The 20,682-nt window shown below is 26.2% G+C and overlaps 1 protein-coding gene across 2 annotated transcripts; it reads right to left on the bottom strand.

The window, feature by feature from the left end:
* Positions 1 to 14,261: 14,261 nt before the first annotated feature.
* LOC111297042 (V-type proton ATPase subunit H-like) lies at positions 14,262 to 19,728 on the bottom strand. 2 transcript variants are annotated; one of them, XM_089769135.1, is made up of 12 exons: positions 19,590 to 19,728; positions 19,023 to 19,095; positions 18,193 to 18,318; positions 17,857 to 17,959; positions 17,711 to 17,781; positions 17,036 to 17,103; positions 16,802 to 16,919; positions 16,362 to 16,523; positions 16,126 to 16,251; positions 15,649 to 15,774; positions 15,307 to 15,486; positions 14,262 to 14,724 (listed from the first exon to the last, which is right to left on the bottom strand). In XM_089769135.1, exons 2-12 carry the CDS (start codon positions 19,050 to 19,052, stop codon positions 14,476 to 14,478), a joined length of 1,359 nt encoding a protein of 452 aa, XP_089625261.1. In that variant the 5' UTR covers positions 19,053 to 19,095; positions 19,590 to 19,728; the 3' UTR covers positions 14,262 to 14,475. The 2 variants fall into 2 exon arrangements, with proteins under 2 accessions (XP_089625261.1, XP_089625262.1); XM_089769136.1 differs by having other exon boundaries at positions 18,193 to 18,353; positions 19,590 to 19,604.
* Positions 19,729 to 20,682: the final 954 nt, after the last annotated feature.

Genomic DNA, 20,682 nt, shown 5'->3' with positions numbered 1-20,682 from the left:
AATAAATACAATAGAATTTATTCATCTAAAACTCTACTCTTTTTTGGTTACTTTTTAGGTGGGGATGTTGGGAAGTTACAGAAATTACCCTTGGTTGTTTCTTTGGACAGTCAAAGAAATAGGCAACTTTTTTTTTGTACGCAAAATTTGTGGGTAAATAGATTATTTTTTATCTGAATAAGATATATCATATCTATAAATTTTAAAAAAAATAATTTTAAATCATGTATTTAAAATAATTTTAATAAATAATTATTAATAAAACATAAACTCAGAATCTCTTAAACGAAAAAAATAAATTTTAATTAATTAAATCAATCACTTATTAATATAAAGTTATTTTTTTCAGTAACAAAAGGCTTTAAAATATTCTAGCTACTAAAGGTTGAAGCCTATCCTATTTTTTCATATAAGCTAATTTATGTATTTATATTATATAAAATTAATAAAATGTAAAGCAATATTTAATTTAAAATTATGTATTATAATTTATGTTAATAAAAAATAAAAAAATTTATTTTTATTAAAATTTTAATTTATATCTTTTTCATATATTTTTTATGTTATTTTTTATTATATTTTAAATTTTCATATCTATTTTTAAAAAAAAAGTAGTTTAACTAAAAAAGTTAAGTTTTAGGTTTGATTTGAATGTCACTAGAGTCATGTTTTAGCGCGATTATATGATTTTTTGTGCAATCATGTTGTAGCAAGACGTTTAGGTATAAGGTTGGCAATGAGTCGAGTTAAGACGAGTTTTTGTTTGTTCCAAACTCGACTCAATTTTATAATCATAAAAATTGAATTAGACTAGATTTGAAATTTTTTTAATTTTTTTTCATACCCGAACCTGACCCGACCTAATATTGTATAAACCACACTAGACCCAAAATTAATAAAATATTATTTTTTAAATATAAAATATTATTTTTTAAATATAAATATATAATTAAATAATTAAATAAATAATAAAAAATTAATTTTTATATAATATCAGGTCGGATTAGGTCGGGTTCACCTAAAACTCGAACCCGATCTTGATTTTTTTTTACATTACCCGACTCGACTTGACCAAAAACTCAATTTTCAAAAAAAAAAAAAAACTTATAAGGTCGGATTGGATCAAAACTCATCGAGAATGGATTGGGCTGCCAACCCTATTCAAGTAATAAACTATGGTATGATTGTTACAAAAAAATTCACACTGAAATCCCATTTTCATATCAAACAGTGTCCCTTTCAGTGAAAGTTTTTTTGCTTATTACAATTCTCTTTTTCAATATTATCCCAATTTTTTCATGTTTTCTTTCTCTTTTACTCTTAAAATTATAATAATGGACAAATATATCTTTACATTTATATAACTATATATTTATGGATAAATATATTATTATTAATTTTTAAAAAAATTATGATTCAATAAAAAATAAATTTATTAATTTTTAATTATTTGTTAAATTTATAAATATCAAATATATTATAAAATTTATTAATATAATTTTAATCTAATATATTTAATAATAATTTTCTATTTTTATTATACTTCATGTTACCGCCACGTTACTTTTACATCTAAACGTATATTTTACTATTAATTTTAATATCACCATTACAATAACCAATCTGCTATAGTAATTAATTTTACTTTTATTATTTTTTTTAATCTTATCAAAACTAATCTTACCGCTTATTCAAATAGACTTTTACTCATAATCATGATTATTTTAAGAATACAAAAAATGAAGTATGTGCCCACCTAGTTTGAATTTCTACTTTATTAACCTCCTATTTAAAAAAAAAAAAGTTAATTTGTTGGCATTTTCTTTTTGATAAGTAGATTGTGGACTTTTTTTTTTTTTAATAAAGATTCTTAATTATTCATTAAAGAAACCATTTGAGTCATCACACACAAAACCATAAAGAAATGATGGAACCTCTTGCCCAGTTCACATCCTCATTAATCCATAACCCATGCCTAGCTATATGATCATGGCCTTGTTTAATACTATATATAAATTTCATATATTATGTTAGGTCATGTTTAATGTATAAGATTATTAATAAGATAAAATGATAATTATTTTATATCATATTTGATTTGTATCTAAAAAAAGAGATAGGAATTACAAAAAAAAAAATAATATACTCTTGGCATAAGATTATTTAATCCTCCCCAAGTGAAAAAAATTATTTTTAATTCATAAGATTAAATTTACATATTTAATTATACCCCTAAAAATTATATCAATAATTTAAATTGTATAAATTTTGAAGAAGAATATTTTTTATAAATAAATAAATTATCTTATTCTAATCTTTACATATATATCAAATATAAAATAAAATTATATTATTTAATCTAATCTTATTTTATCTTATCATATATTGTGTACCAAACATTACCTTAAGAGTTAAAACTTGAGCTTTCATACTAAAATAAGAATGAACTTCAATTTCTAAATTCAAATTTAGATATATTGAATTGGATTGGATTTGCCAGTGAAAAAAAAAATTATCTCTCAATATATAACTTCAAATTTTCATATACAAAATATTTATATATAATTTAATGTAACAAAAAGAAAAAATGAGTTAAGATGCAATAAATATGGCATGTAACAGCCCATAATCCAAATGTTTAAATGGTATATGATTAAATAAAGTTCCTTGTATTGTAAATATATATATATATATATATATATATATTATCATTTAAAGGGTGACAAAGCCCTACATTAAGGGGAGGGGAGAAGGTTGTCTTGACCACTAGGTTAATCAGCTGAAGACAAAATATATATTATTTTATTTATTATAGTTGATTTTTTAAAACAAAGTCATATCTTTGAACTACCAAATCAAACCATTAGTGAGTAAAATATGGTTTAAACCAAACGAAAAAGGAAAAAAAAAATTTTTTTCTTCTGATTATTTGATGCTTCAGCTTGTTCTTGGATGAAATGAAATGTGGCTACTCCCTTAAAGATCAAGAAAAAAATGTAAAAAACTTGGATCCGAAATCTAATTTAATTAAATAATGCAATTTTTTTAAAAAAATAATATTTAATAAATTTATAATTTAAATCTTAATATTTATATATTTTTTATTTTCGTACTGAGATTTGTTCTATAAGAAAAAAAACGTGAAACAGTTTACTCAAATCATTTTGAATTAAATAAATTTTGTAGAGTGGAGTTTATGAGATAAGAAAGAATTATTACTTTGCATGTAAGATCATATTTTCAAACAAAAAAAAAAAGATTAAACATTTTAGATAAAACAACTAAAAATGTTGTCATTTCATTTGAGTTGTTGACATTAATATACAAATTAGAACTTTATAAAGACAAAAAAAAAAAAGATAAGATTTGAGTTCACTAACTCAAAAAAGTAAAATCAATAATTATGCTAATCATGGTTTGATTTAATGGCAACTCTAATAACACATACATCGGTTTAAAATCTTAAAAATTAAATCTTAACTAATAGCAACCAGCTTTGCTCTTTTATAAAGTTCATAATATATCAATCTAAAATTGTTGATTAGTTTTATTTAAATCCCATTTTAGTGGTTATTATATATATATATATATAAAGAAATATTAATAAAATTTTTTGAACTTAATTTTGTAAGTATAAAATATATGTACTTATCATTGAACAAAATGTTAATCCGGAATTTAATTAAACGGATTCATGTAATTATTTTTAAGTGATGATAATTAATAAATTTGATATCTAAATTTTAATATTTGTAAAATTATTTTTTTTTTTGTCATAACCTCCTTTTTACCAAAAAAAAAAATGTTGAAATGCAATGTCACTAAAACTGAATATTTGTGTATATCCACATTTTGTTACTTAAACAAAATGATCCAGCACTGACATCCAGTAATTCTTCCTAACTATTTTTCAAGATTAAAAAAATGTGATAAATTTGATTAGGTAATTTGGATCAAGGTAATTAAAGTATTGGGTTGGTTAGACTAGCTTTTTATCTTTGACAATTTTTTTTTTAATTTCTTAATCTATTCTTAAACTCTTAATCCATCTATTTACATTCAAATACATATGAAGATGGTATTACGTATCGAATCGTGGTCACCTCTCAATTGCAGCAAACATCATGCAATGTTAGCTATAGCTTAATTGGCAATTTTTGCAATGTTCTTGATCCAGAAATCTAAAGTTCAAAACAATGAAACATATCAAAATCACCAAACAATAACTTTCCAAGATTCATGCATTAGAGATAATTAGTTGAAATAAGTAATAACAGTGCATAGTCACTTATTTTTTACATGGTATAATAAACAAAGTTGAGTTTCATTTCAAATTGAGAAAGAGACAAGTTTTTTGTATGGTGGGGAAGATGACTAGCAACCAACAAAACTTTTCCCCTATCTTCTTATGGTTGGGTCAAAATTGATTGAAATTATTAGATTAAATTAGGTGGGAATTTATCTTTAAAATGTTATAACTAAAATATATCTCTCGAATCAACAGTTATGTAATTTATTAATAAAATATTTAATTCTTAATTTTTTTTTAAACATGAAAAGACGTAATTTGAAGATAAAAAAAAAAGATTATAATGTTGATATTTGAATTTTAAATTTATTGAATGCTAATTTTTTAAAAGAAATTGTATAAATAAACTAAATTAAATTCTAATTTTTAACTCTTGAATTCAATAACCATAATTCAATTTAATTCTTAATAACTTCAACTATTAAAAAAAAAAAAATCTCTCGACCCTTTGGAATTATTGATTGGTTTTCATAATGTAATATCAGTGGGACAGACTGATCTGCTACTCTCTCCCAGCTTTCTCTTTTGCTCAATTTTTCTTGTTTTTGGGTTTATTTGGTGAAGATTCTTATCTCATGAAAATTCAGTTAGGCTTGTAAATTTAATTTTGTGGGTCTAACCTAAAAATGATCTCTTTGGTGCATTTAAAAACATTTGTTAATGTTATTGTGTCATATATATCTTCTTCTTCTTTTTTTTTTTTTTTTTTGAAATATTGTGTCATATCTTCTTAGGCAATTATTGAAGGTTTAATTCATTGGGTCCACCAATCCAATTTCAAAGCTTGAAACACAATAATGTAAGTGTTAGTTATGATATATTTTCAATTCTTATCTAGCAAAAAATAATAATAATAAATGTACTTTTTTTTTAAGGTAGAATTTTGTTTTTGAAGTCCTTAAAAATTCTACACTTTGTATGATTGGATTTATACACCTTTTAACTCAAAATTTGATAGGCAGATATCAACTATAAAGAAGAGTACAAACTTTTTAATATCTTATATTGATTAATTATGGCTTTGCATTTTGTAACCAAATGCTAAAAGTATAAAAATCATATCAATCTGATTTTCTTATTTATTAAATATTTGTTGTAGAGAAATCTATATATTTTCATATAGTATGATTTAGTTCCATTTGGATTGATGATAAGATTGAAAATAATAATAAAAATTACTATAATTACGATTAAAAATATTATTGTAGTTACGATTGAAAAAAAATTTTCAATGAAAAATTTATATTAAATTATCGTATTGTATATAACTTTGTGTAGGCTGAAGTTAATTTTTAACCATAACTTCCTCATAATTTAAAAGTTATAATTCTTTTCCTAAATTTAAAATCTTTCTTATCAAAGGTGATATAAAGGAAGAGGAGAAGCACTTACTCAAACCTACAAAAAAATATATATTTTAATAATAAAATCTTGAGTGTATCATATCGATATGGGATATATATTTTTAAAATCCTTCAATATGAAGGGATTAGACTCAAATAAAGCATGAGATACCTTCTATCACATTAAATATATTTAAATTGGAAAAGTATAATAAAAAAACATGCACTCCTCTTTTTACCCAAAAAAATCTATCAGAAATAAAGGAAAAAAAAGGAAAGGAAATCACTTTAACAACCTTTTGAAGTCTATTTGATTTGAAATTATTATCAACATTGGATAAAAAAAAAAAAAAAGACAATTGGAAAATTTTGTAAAATGAGTTGTGAAAATCATTGTCCCTCTAATAAAAAAATCATTCATCAAAATAAATATTTACTCAAGAGGTCAATATAAAAAGTAGTAAAAATCATGTTGACAATGAAAGATGAAAAATGGAAGTACCTCTAATATTTTCCCTTAATTGTCAATGAGAAATTATTTCAAAGACATGAAAAAAAAAAGATTTGAAATATTTAAATTTTACGTTTAAATCCCATGAGCATTGGATTTTTTTTTTAAATTACTAATCTACCTTTAAATATGCCCTACCCTACTATATACCCGGTTGAAGAGAATATTACATGCATATATATTGAGTATTATTCGATTGTACCTATAATTTTTAAGATATGTATAATCTTATATATATTAGATTGTAAGAGATTGAATTATGATTGTTAAATTTTTTTTATGAAATGATTAATAAAATTAAGAATACAATATTCTATCAATAAATTATACGGTCAAACACGTGTAATAATGTTATAAAAAAATATTTTTTCTTAATTAGATTGTAATTAAAAAATAATGATGATCATAACATTTTTGTATTGCTAATTTGTTAGTGGTGCAAAATAGGACAAAAGGAAGCTGCAATGGATAATCCATATAGTTAGTAAACTTTCCACATCTATGCTAAGTTGTGGGTTGCAAAGAGATAAGATGTTAAGTGTCAAATGGCAAATTCATTTTTTATTTTTATTTTTTTTTTCCAAGAGCAATGACGTTAATATTGTCTTCATGAAATAAATGACAAAGTATAATCATAATTTGATTAGCCTAAATCACACGGCACGTTGGATGTTAGCCTTGTTTGTTATAAATTCTCCTATGATTCAAGCAATCCATCATGAGAAAGTGGGAATAAGATAGCTTAGTTTTAACTACAACATTCATCTTTTCAAATTTTTTTTTTTAAATTGAAAAAAAAAGATTCGAAGTTGATTCTTTATTTAAATATATATAACATAATAATTCGCGCATTGCTGTAATTTATCATTTTATTATCTAATATATACTGCAGCAGTAAAATATATATTTCAAAAGGTAAAATAAATATAAAGACTTTTTTTACACATTTCAAGTATCTCATAAATTTTAAAAGTGAAAAAATTATAATGGATATAAATAAATAAAAAAAGTCATATTTTTCACAATTAAAAAAGATAAATGAATCTTAGTTAAATTAATAACTAAATCACAATCTCAAATAAAATTTCTTACTCATTTCATATTCAAAAATTTTAAAAAAAATTAAAAACTTACTAATCAATTGTTGTGATTTATTTCATGTTTTTCATTAAAATTTTTACTATTAAATCAAACTATAACGAAATGATAGTAATATAACAAAAAATACAGTTTTTATAATTAGGAAAAGAAAAAAAATACTAGCATTATAAGAGAAATTGCAAGTAACCTAAATGAAAAATAGGTGATTAAATGATTATTAAACAAATTCTATATTTGATAATTCCTTCTAAAATAATGGATTTTTTTTTTTGTTTGAATGGATTATTCAAATCAGAGAAAGATTGTTATGTTTTTAGGTTTCAATAGAAAGGGAGAAATTTTTTTTTTTTCAAAAACAAATGCAAGAAACAAAAAAGAATTTGAGAGAAGAAAGAGATAAAGAGTTATAACCTAAAATTTGACAATTAATATCCATATAAGAGATCACTTATACGGATGAATGTACTCACTAAACCTTTCAATATAGAGAATGTATTTTTAAAAAAATTAAATAAAAAAAATATTTATACTTACAATCAAAGGTTAGATGAATATATATATATATATATATATATATTTTGTAGTCTGAAAATTTAAAATAATAAATAGATAATAATGAGTAGGGGAAACAATCGATCACTTACATTAAGAATTTAAATAAGATTTATATATAATTAAGGTTAAATGATTTGATAACTTAAAATAAATATATGATAACTCAATGGTCTTACATGACAAATGAAGGATATATTTGTGGCAGTCCACATGTCATAATTCCAAGCAATAAGGGATAAAAATATATGTATGTTAGATATATGTTTATGAGGTAAATAATAAAATACAATATTTTTCTCTCTTCTTTAATAGATGAGTTAAAATGTAATTTGCTCTCCAAATTATATTATTTTTAATGATTTAGTATTTATAGAAAAAAAAACTTATGATTACATAAATTTTATTTCTATCAAATATTTTGCATCATTTATTAATACCTTTAGTCAAAATGTTGATGTGGTAAATAATGAATAATAAAAATGTATTACATGTTATGATAACTAAACATATCATTGATATTTTAATGACAATTTTCTACCTTTAATAAAGATAACATAATTGATCAATGAAAAGTTCATCAACCAACTTTGAAAAAGAAAATGATATTAAAATCAAATTGTCAATTTGAAAATCAATGTTTCAATGTGGATCAATTTTTTAAAAACTCCAATCAAAACCAATAATCAAAGATATTTTTTTAATTTTAACTTTTAAAATGGATATGAATATAATTGTTTTGCGGATAAGCAAAATTTCGAAAAAAAAAAATTTAAACTTTAAATTTTCACTATTTTAAAAAGGAGTATGCCGTCTGACTAGGGTTGGTAAAAGGTCGGGTCGGGACGGATTTTTTGCTTGTCCCAAATCCGACCTGACTTTATATCCATCAAATTCAATCTTGACCCGACCCGAGATTAAATTTTTTTCATACTCGAATTTGATCCGATCCGATCCGTTAATGTATAAATCGTACTCAATTCGAACTGAAATTAATAATATATTATGTTTTAAATATAAAATATTATTTTTAAAATAATATATTTAAATATATAATTATTTAAATATATATAAATAAAAAATTATTTTAAAAAATTATTTTTATATAATATCATGTTAGGTCGGGTCAGGTCTAAAACCCAAACCCGATTTTCAAAAAAACAAACTCAATTCTATGAGCACGAGTCTGGTTGAAACCTATCGGAAACGAGTTGGGTTGCCCACCCTACGTCTGACCTTTAAATTAATTGACATATAATTAGAGTTTGAAATTAAAAATTATAAATTTGAAGAAATTTATATACATAATATTTTTTCAGTCAAATAATTATTAAGATAAAAAGTTAGATTAAAAACTAAAAAAAAATTATTAACATAATCATCATCCTAAGTAATAATGATCGGTCAACTTTATCCAATTATTTTATATTGTATATTGTTTAGACTTTCTTTCAAGTTTTTAAACCAAAATGCAAGTAGATGGAAAATACTTGAAGCCTTGAATGTTTGAGAATATTCAATTTTATAAAATTAACAAAATACCAAAGCCTCAAAATTTTCAAATGAACTAATGGTTAAAGGAAATTTTTAAGAAAAAAATTATTTTCTAAAAAGAAATTTTAGAAAATTTATCTCTATGTGAATAAAATCCGAGATTCGAACTCTGGACAAACATAAAAGCAATTTTAATAAGTTAAGAACAATTTCACCCATAAACATATAGGAGAGAGCTTTGCTGACAATGAACCCACAACCTGAAAACAAAGTGGAACAAAAAGAAAAATATATGAACAGAGCAAAATTTGATGACTAATCTTTGCAACCACTTCACCTTAAAGTTGTGATCCTTGAAATTTTTTATGTTCTCAGCAATAGCTATTATCTCTGTTTTTTCTTTATATATATATGATATATATATTAAATAAGAATTTATTTAACAGCATTATAGAAATTTTTTTTTAGGGTTAATTATAAAACATAATGTCGATGTAATGAAAGTCTCTCTCGTCATACTACCATCAAATGTAATTTAAATATATTTTATCTTCGAATTGAATTGTGAAAGTTTCACTTACCTTAACTAAACCTTATAAAAACAAAATTAAGAAACAAAATTAGACGTACCATTGCATAAATGATTTGGTGGGAGTAATTGATCGGTTCGATATTAATTACACTTCTTTTTTTGCTATTTAAATTGATAAACGAACCTTTATGATTCAACTAAAACTTATATGATAGACAAGAAACATGAAATCCCATGAGAGACAAACAGACAGAGATTTTGCCAAGCTTTTTTCATGCATAATAAAGGGTTTTGAATTAATGTAATTTGGTTAGGATACATTAATCCTCTGTGACATGAACCATGTTCCATTAATTATCCATGGCCCATGTAATTTGGTTTAAAGGTTATTGGGTCCACATATTTGCTGCCAAAGTTTTTCCCTCCTTTTTTCAATTAATAATGTAATAAAAACCATATAAACTCCAAGTCATATATTTTTTTATGGGAAAAGAGCTCAAATTTGATTTTTTTTTTTTAATAAATATACTTATTAGTGAATCAAATCAAATATTTAAGCATGATCCAAAAAACTTGAACTTGGGCTACTATGAATAAAAAATTGTTATTGTCACATGTAAATTGGGAAGGATTAGAACTAGCTAATCACACATCATATGCCAAAGAAAAGAAAGAAATTATATGCCAAGAAAAAAACTTACATTTTTTATTAGCATTTTTTGAGTAGTTCATATAGTTGAGAATGAATGATAAACACAAAGATCTTAATCTTCTTATGTGTTAAAAATTGGAGGGAAAAAAAAGGCTATTTTCAATTTTACATATCATGAACTTTATTAATCAATTGTTATATCACATAAGAAGATTTCTTAAAGAATAAACACGATGAATTTATGGTTTACTCAATCAATTTATACAATTATTTTTAAGAGATAATATTTATTAAATTTCAAATTTAAATTTCAAATTTTTGGTCATTTTTATTATTATTAGATTATGATTTTTTTTTCTAAAAAAATACTAAAACCTTGATTCTAGAACACACTATGCCCATGCATGTCATTCCCCCAAAAAGGTAAAAACATGAGAAAAAAATTAAAAAGAAAAAGAAACATTGATGCATGTGACAATGGTAACGAGGCTAATAGTCATCACTATATCAATAAGTAGTTGATTCAATCGATTAAAGTCATTTTTTTCGACGAAGAGATCTTGGGTTCGAGTCCTACCGATGGTCATCTGTCGAGATCATCTCGAATACATGACCTACAGTCACCTATCTTAATTTGTTAGGTACAATACATCTTACCTTAACTTGAGGGACTGAACAACCTATCTATCATCGGATTTTTCTTATAAAAAAAAAAAGTCATCACTATTGAACAGTGATAATACATATTTTTTTACATTTCTTTTTCTTAATTAATATTAATTGGTAATTCCTTTAAAAGGTTTGTAGTGATGAAGAAGTGAAAGGTGTTTATGATCCTTTAGGTTTGGCATGAAACTAAAATAAAAATTAAAATGATGATATCTAGAAAAAAAAAATCTATAATGTGGACTCCCACCATTACAACATTGTTGTTTACCACTTATAATTATGTGTTCATATAATAATTTGATCCTAAGTATTTATTATGCTCATTTGAAAATTAAATAAAGTAAATGTTTAACATTTAAACATAGATAGAAAAAATATATAATTTAAAAAATGAAAACCCAATTGGACTTTGATATGGTATGTAAATATTATATTTAAATTGGACATAATTCAAATCTTCAAAAAATAGAATTGAATTCCTATTCTCTTTGCTTAAATTATACTAAAAAAATTTGTAAATAAAGGAGAAAATATATATATCACATCCTCTCCATTAATATTACCTTCACTGGAAGTATAAATCCTAAATTCGTCCTTGATTTTAAAATTTTTGACAAACCCTATATGTTCAAAAAAATGTAATTATGTATAAATTTTAAAATGCTATTTGATATTCATTTTCACCCATCACTTATTACAAATAATTATAAAACCTTGCATAAATTTTTTTATATAGCTAAGCTATGAGGTTTAATAATTAGTTGGATAGGCTTTTCATCCATTAAGGTATCATTTGGATAAATTATGAGATTGATTACGATAAAATTAAAAATAATAATAAAAATTATCATAATTACGATTGAAAAAAAATTTAATGAACAATTTTTACTAATTAAATTTTATTTGAATTAACATTTGAATTCAATTAGTGATACAGTAAATTCAATCACATCACACCAGAGGTTCCGTGAAATTCAAATGAGCACTAAATCTAATTAAGTAGTAAAACATGTGATCCCCTCAAAATAAATATAACTTAACTCCAAATGTGGAAAGAAATTATTATTTAAGTTATTAATGATAATGGCAAGTATAAATTAATTGCTTGAGCAAACATTTTTTAAAGAACAAAATTCCTGTAAATATTATGGGAAATTTGGCATTTGTCTTCTTCTTGCCTCTGGCCATAAAATAATCTTCCAAGTTGATAGGCGTACTACTTCTTCGACAAACTTCTTTAACAAACGTAAAAAATTTCCAACTTGTGCCACTTTGCTTTTCGCATATATAGCTTTTATGAGTTTTTGTTTTTGCTATTAATTACGAATATGAAGTTTCCAGGCAATTTTCATAACAAAAACATCCACATGTTGTACCACATGGCATGTTTCAATTTTCTATCTTTCATGGTCACTTTAGCTCCCTTTACCTCTGCCAGTACTGATCTCTTCTTTGGACAGATTGTAAGGTCGTTTTAAGCTTTCTGTATCCTTTGGGGAGATTTTTTTTTTTATTTATTTGGATTAATCCCCACTTATGAACAGTTAATGTAAAAATTATTGTGTCAAACTCATATTGACATTTCAAATACAAAATAAATTTTTTTAATTTTTGTTAAATTTTATCATTTTTGTATCTTCTTTTCCAACGTTTTTGTATGGTGTTTAAAATTATTAAATGTATTTTTACTCATACTTGTTTATGTGAAAATCCAAATATATAAAAGGAATAGTTAAGCATTATCAGAGGCTCCATGCAAAAAAAAAAAAAGGGAAAAAAGTCTTTAGAATATATATGAACCGAATATGAATAAATTTTACTATATTTAAAATTAATTTATTTAATTAACGAATTATAAAATATTATTAATAATCATTTATTAAATTTAATAAATGAATATAAATAAATAAAAATCAAATTTATTCACAAATTATTTATCGATAATTCTATTATATTTTACAAATAAATTAAACATAAATAAATTTTCTTATATTCATGATTTACTCGATTAGCTAATAAATGTTAAAATATTATTTATGATTGTTTTTAAGATTAAAAAATGAATACAAATATAGATATTAAACGTTGTATTTATTTATACCAGTACTCTTCCTATATTGTCACAAGAATAGCACCAGTTGAACAAGCTGCAGTGGTTAGCGTCTGTACAGGTGGCGAAGAGGGTAGATCATTTAACAGGACAGAAGGAGAAGACTGATCTGAGAACATAGCCGTACTATATATAAGGTTTAAGGGCTTAGAGGGACCAGAGTAGGTGACTAAAAGTGTGGGCTACAATTTTCATCGGCATAGGCTTAGGATCCCTTTTGATTTCACCGAACGGTCGGTGAGAAGGAATCCAAGGGGGTAGTGTCCCCAACGACCAATTGCACCGTTAAGTGTATTTAGGTAACACCTTACCTGTGCACTTGAGGGCTCTCAATTGCATTGTCCTTTAGCTCTTCACCGACTGAAAAGGGGTACCATGACCCACTAGACTTGAAGACAATCACCCATAGATGACAACGCGGATTGAAACAGATTTTTACTCAAACTCGATTCGATTATATATATATAATATTTGAATTTAATTTAATTTAATTTTTTTTAATTTTTTTATATTCAAATCTGATCCAAATATAATATTATATAAAATTATACATGATCCAATCTAAAATTAATAAAATATTATTTTTTAAATATAAAATATTTTTTAATATAAATATAAAATTATATATAAATATAAAATTAATTAATTAAAATAATTTTTTATATATATCAAATCGAATAAAATCAAATTTATCTAAAACTCAACCTCAACTCGACCTCAATTTTTTTCTTTTATTATTCGATTCGACTTGACCCAATGTTTGATTTAAAAAAAAAAATCTTAAGAGATCAAATTAAATCGAAATCCGTCATCAAATACGAGTCATATTGACTTCTATGACTCCCCTAGACTACTTCTATTGATTAAATAAAACGCATTTTAATCCCTTAATTTTACTTGTGAATTAAAAATTTTCACTTGCAATGTATAATAGGAAAAAAAATTTATTGATGAAAATTGATAACAAGTAAAAGAAAAAAAAAAGGTATTCCACAACTCAAAATTTTAAAAAAATTAATAATAATTTTGAAGTTTTTGACAAAAAGTAAATTAATTCTTGAATCAAACATCTGATAGAAGATCAACTGATGAATTTACTCAAATGAAAATAAAACACCTAAGGAGCCGAATTTACTTACTATCCACTTGGCTGTATTACTTCCATGGTAGAATGAGACATGACCTTGCATCATTAAGCGGAACTAGGCCTGCAAAAAGCTAGCATATTTGGCACCCAAGAAAAGCCTCTGGACACAGAGTAAGGCGTTCTTGGTAACCTCCGCGCTCTCGTTGTTCATCAATTTCATCACCCGTTCTTTGGCCTTGAGGTCAGTCACTATCACCCTCCCAGCTGGATGGTGCTGAATAAATTGTGAGAGATCAAAGCACGCAACAGCCAGAGCTCTAGGATCGTTCGATGAGTCCATAATTGTAATTAGGACCCTTAGAATCTGGAAAAGTAGATGATAACTAATTAACCACAGTTTTCTACTTGGATATTCTTAATCATTATAATAGTGCTTATCTAAACCGATCCCGTACTTCCCAAACAGTGTTGCAATGCAACAAAAAGCAAAATACATTGAAAATGTAATGTTAAAGTTTCAGAACAATAGCAGATTTGTTGAAATTATTATGAGAATAATTTGTTGCAAAGATGAAATCAGCATCAAGAATTAATGAACCGTCATAATTTGCCAGAGGCACTACATCAGAAATTGAATTCTAACAGTATCAGACAATATGCATTCTTTTCCATAAACACATTTTTTTCATAAATTTACCAATCTATACTCGTACATGAATGATTGTTACAAAAATGCAGACAATCACCTGGGAGTTACTTCAATAATGTACCATGACAGTACTTTCCTTCTAAGAGGAATAGTCATACCAAAAGACCAAAATTCTTATGCAAATTAGCAGTTTGCATGCATGGGAGTGTGTAATATTACCAAAAGACAAGCAAGTAAACGGCGTGAGAACTTGAAAGCTACTAGGAGAAGGCAAATGAGAGGAAGACAAACATATACCTGGAAATCATTCTCTTCAAAGCATGTAATATTATCACGCCAAAACAATGGATCTTTATGCATGGGTGACCAATCAAGATGACCAAGGAGAACTTCCTGCTTATACTTATCGAAGGAACTCAATTTCTTAATATTATCCTTCAGCCCGTCTTCAAGTTGATTGAGAGCCTCCAACAGATCCTATGAGATATCCAAATCAATTCAATAAGCAAGCATCCGTACGTAAAGAGTTCATAAAATTCAGTTTAGCTGTACTGAATCTGATAATTAAGTTCGAGGAAAAATAACATTTAACATAAGAATTATATGGCCAAATAAGCATTAAACCATCCGTTTTCTTACCTCATCACTCCATGCTTGTGCTTTCAAACTCTGAACAATTTGTGGCAGTCCAAGGTCAACCATCTGAGCACCAAATGTGCCTTTGGACAACAAGTTTCGAAAGGTCAATACAACAACCCTGACAACCTGGCAGCCATTGTTGATGTCCAAATAAACAAATTTATACAAATCAAACATATATATTTCAAATGATTAAAAATAACATGACTAAATGATAACATAGAAATAGATTAATCAACCTGCACTTGAAAGCATGCATTTGTCCCTTGTAACAATAAAAATTCAAAGCTCATACAGAATTGTAGACAAGGTTAAAGGGAAAAACAGGAAAGCTAGGAAAATAACAGAAGTCTGCTCATATAACACATTACAGGATGCCTGCTCATACATACATTTCATTCCAGCAACATAGATATTACAAGCCAGAACTTGGATAAAATGAAAATGGACTCGATAACATAAGAGAAAAGACCTCACCTTCTCCTTTGTGGAACTCCTAACAACATCAACCAGTCGTGGTAGAGCCCCAGATGTTGCCAAAAACTCAATTGCAGGCTCATAATAAGATAAAAGCCACACACAGAGACATGTTTCATAAAGAAGCTGTTACAAAGATTAGTTGTCAATCTCAGAATTATGCCATTCAGATGGCCTACGAGGCAAAGTTTTCATTTTTAAAACCTAAACACCTTAAAATGTGAATAAAAGAAAACCTGGATAGATTGCTGGGTGGATGCTGGAGAAATTAAAGGAATCAACAACTTCACCCCATCTGCTAGAACAAAGGAAGATCTGACAACAGGTTCCTTCAGTAATGCCGCAAGGCAGTTAATAGCAGTTGGAATACCATGACTAGGATGGGAAGGCTTCTTCAGCTGCAAAAGACATTGGGCATCAGGAAGTAAGGACGACTACCACCTAAGTTGACAGAAATAAATAGAATCTTCTTCACAAGAAATCATTTTGCAACAAGGTCATGCGTGAGAATGAGAAACCACAGACTATAAAATGGAGAAGGGAACTTCCAGAAGGCATGTAAAATCAGAGGGAGAATCTGGTCAACATCTACCAAGGAAGTCAACTTCTTCCAGCCATAAGAAAGGAAAAATGCTCTGCAGACTATGAAAAACAGAATTCAAAGCAGTGCACTGACCTGTGTGCAAAGCCATTGAACCAATCCTTGTAGTACATCATCAATGGTAGCGAACTTCTTCTTTGAATTTGAGGCTTCCCCATTTGCAACAACGCTATCCTGGGTTTTTGGCCTGGCACTGTAAATTAATAGAAAGAAGAATGTAAAGAGTCATTAGATAAAGCATGTAAGACACCATGCCATTTAATTAAGTTCCTTTAAACAAGTACTTCATTACTTAGATGGATCACATACCTTACTATCAAGGCAAGCATCTTGCAGCTCTTTTCTTGAATGAACCAGTTACCTTTCCAGAGCAATCTGAAAGTAGACCAAATTGTGGATTGTTAGTTTTAGTTCAGGTAATTCAGTACAAGATAAGAAATTGAGTTTACATGAACAAATATCTTAAAAGCTAACTAAGAAACACTTTTATTCTTCCAATTCTATAAGGTAATAATAGCCAAAGAGTAGAATAAAGATAAAAACAGAACACATGACATTGATAGCCATATATAATCCGATTACAGGGTGGCCTTCAAGATACAAGTTATTTGCATCTAAAAACTCTTCAAGGGTCCAAGACCTACTTTCCGAAGAAACAAGTATCCTAAAGAATCATAGCCATCACTAACAATATGAGCCAGCTTAAGCCATCAGCAGATTCAGCGCCAAGGAACCAAATCAATTTGGAGTCAAAATAAAATGCAATAAAGGAGAAGTGACACCAATATGTATATATTTAACATTTAGAAAGGTTATTCTAAATCATCAAACAGACACTATATACTCTATTAGAATACTACGAGTCGAATGATAATTGAAAGATTAAAGAATATCAGCCACCTTATTTATTCACACTAAAAAAAACAAAAACTTAACTTCAGCCACAGATAAATGATGAAAACAATTTTCAGTAAAAACTTAACTTAGGAAAGGTTCATAAGTATCTTCATTTGCAAGAGACTTGTCATGAAATAATCTGGCTCGTTTCGGATTGGCTGCAATAGAAAATAATGGTAAGTAAATTTATTTATGATGAATGTGTCATCACAAGACCAATATTCTTCCAATACCTGCAAGCATTTCATCAATTAAAGCCAGAACATATTCCACTGTTTCTTCCTTAAATATATCACGTAATATGCTAACAAACACTCGAACATAGGCTGGTCCATCCTGTCACAGTCAATTTCACTAATCAACATCATTGCAAAGACTCCATAAAATCTTTCTTTTACCATTAATTATATCAGATTTTCCCATAGAATTATAGTTAGGCTTTCAAAACCTGATTCAGTTCATGATGGAAGTGAAGTTAATTAAACTATTGAAGTAATTGGAGGGAGGAAAAAGAACTTATACACAAAATAAAACCAAGCTCATAAGTTAAGAAGAGCTATAAAAATTACATCATCCAACAACTGTGCCCTGAGATTTTCAGCTTTATTATCATAACGCCTTAACAGCTGAAGGCCTGTTCCTGAAATCAGCTTAGTTGTCATGTATGTTTCCCATGGGATGTCCCTCTTCAGAACCTTTAAAAGAGAACAAAACGCTCAAAATGGAATCACTGCTAACAAGAAACCATTCATAATTAACCATATCATACATAAACGGTTAAAAAATAAAATAAATTAGATTCTTTGAACCAGGAAACCACAGGAACAACATAACCACAAGATAAATTTTCAACAAATTAAGATCAGGGAAATTTTAAATGAGCAAATAATATTGCGCTCCGCTATCCATGACAAAGTGAACAAACAAACAACTTGAAGTGTCTAAAAGAACCCTAACACCTGTGTAGTCCACCAAAGCTGTTCAAGAGGAGAATACCTAAACTATTTTTCAAGAAGCTTTATCCTTTTTCTGGGTTTCAAAAGCTAAAATACAACTTCAAGTACAAAAGACTGTCCTTGGCATTCAATAACAGAAAATAAAAAGAAGCGACCAAGGAAGTAACCCAAATCTACCATAAGATGAAATTTTAAAGTCTAATTTTTGCAGAAAAAAAATTTTACAATTTAATGTCAATCTTCAAATTTACCGTTTGCTTTAATATCCAACCGCAATTTCTACATTTTGCTTCCAAAAGCAAAAGGAAATAACAAAAGCAACGACCAAATGATCGCAAAAGCTCTTGAATTTCAATACCAAAAGAATCAAAACTTGAAACTCAATAATACTTTTTATATAAAATTATAACTGATAAAGCAAATGAAGTGATCAAATCACCAACCTGTTCAGTGGTTAGTTCAGCACGTTCCATTGATGCTCAAAAAATACTTCAAATTCCACACAAATTCAAACCCCTACAAAATTTCACCAAAAATACAAAAAAAAAAAAAACTAATAAATTTAAAATCGAACTCCCTTCCATTTTAACTACAAATACACAACAGAAATCTATAATTTGCTTTGTATTTTATCAAATCTGAAGAATAAAAATTAGCTGATCCAATCTGATTAATCTAACATATAATTTAATTCATTTCTAAGGCAAAAATTCATAAATCAAAAGAAAAATTTTAATCAGAGAAAATGAAAGTTGAGCTATTCAGATTACGTCAAAATTCAGCAAAATTTTAAAGGAAGAATCAATTAAGAAAAGAAATTATTTCAAATCAATTCTTAAACGAAAAAATTAAAAAAAGAAAACAAAATGTAGATGCAGGGATGAGAAAGGGAGGCAGAAATAGAGTGATGTTTCGATTGAAATAAAATTCGGAGGAAATTCGAGAAATAAGTAGAAGAGATTTAAGATAAAAATTATTGAAAAAAGATAAAAAGCTGACGGATCGCTTACCTGAATACTGTTTGTTTTCTTCCTCTCTATCTTTTTTCTCTCTGGCTTGGCTCTGCTCTTGTCAGAGAGACTGAACGAGGAGAAGGAACTTCAAACTGATTTCGATTGAAGAGTTGGGATCTGGTGCTGCCGTTAGTAGGGTAGTTTCTGCCTTCTGGGTGGTTTTGCGTTACTACGTTGACGCCTGGCTAAAGTCTAAAAGGTGATGCGACCAACATTTGAGATTGGGCCCCTTCATAATAATGAACTAGCCATTGCCCATTAGATATATACATGTAAAATTAATTTTACTAATAGAGCATAGTACTTCTGCCACATTGTACCTATAAAACATTAATTTTATATTAGATGATATAAGATTGCCTTTCTTTTTTTTTTTTCTTTTTTTTTAAATAATAATTTTTTAAAATTATAAAAAATATTTGTAAAAATTAAATTTTTATTTTGTGTGGACCCATTTATATTAAATTTTTTTTGTTTTCTTTTTGACCTTTCTTTATTTTTTGTTTTTTTAAATTAAAAAATCTAAAGATTTTTTTTTAATCTTTTACAACACATTTGAAAGTTGTTTGATTTACGGTAACGTTTGCTTTTATTATTTCACGTCATTTTTTGCGTTTACTTTTTTTCTCATTTTTTAAAAGTATTTAATAAATACTTTTAAAAATTATAAAATTATTATATATAATTTGAAGATTTTTTTTTTATATTTAAGATTCACTTATATAAAACTTTTTTTTTTCATTTTTACCTTTTTTTTCTCTTTCTCAAATTTAAATTTTTAAAAAAATTTTAATAAAAAAAATTTTTAATTTTTTTTTCACAAACCCATTTTATACTAATTGTATGTCACGTTTTTTTTTTTTTTTTTCTTTTTTCCCTTTCTATGGCTAAAATTATTATAATACTTTTTTTATCATAATTATGAAAATATTTTTTATATTATATTTGACTAAAATTATTATGATATTTTTCTAACCATAATTGCACAAAGTCCATTTTTAATTATTTCATATAATGCATCTCCTACTTAATTATGAAAATATCTTTTTAATTACTTTATAATTATACGTTAAATTTTAACATTCATATA

The sequence above is a fragment of the Durio zibethinus genome, chromosome 12 (genome assembly GCF_047325235.1).
Source record: "Durio zibethinus cultivar Kanyao isolate XHJ-2024 chromosome 12, ASM4732523v1, whole genome shotgun sequence".
Classification (NCBI taxonomy): domain Eukaryota; kingdom Viridiplantae; phylum Streptophyta; class Magnoliopsida; order Malvales; family Malvaceae; genus Durio; species Durio zibethinus.
This window is presented reverse-complemented; position numbering and strand designations above follow the sequence as displayed.

Coding starts and splice junctions, on each gene's coding strand:
- LOC111297042 (XM_089769135.1), bottom strand. CDS start 19,052: ATGGAACGTGCTGAACTAACCACTGAACAG. Junction 17,960..18,192: donor GGGCACAGTTGTTGGATGAT/GTAATTTTTATA, acceptor TGACTGTGACAG/GATGGACCAGCCTATGTTCG. Junction 15,775..16,125: donor GGAGTTCCACAAAGGAGAAG/GTGAGGTCTTTT, acceptor AATGGCTGCCAG/GTTGTCAGGGTTGTTGTATT.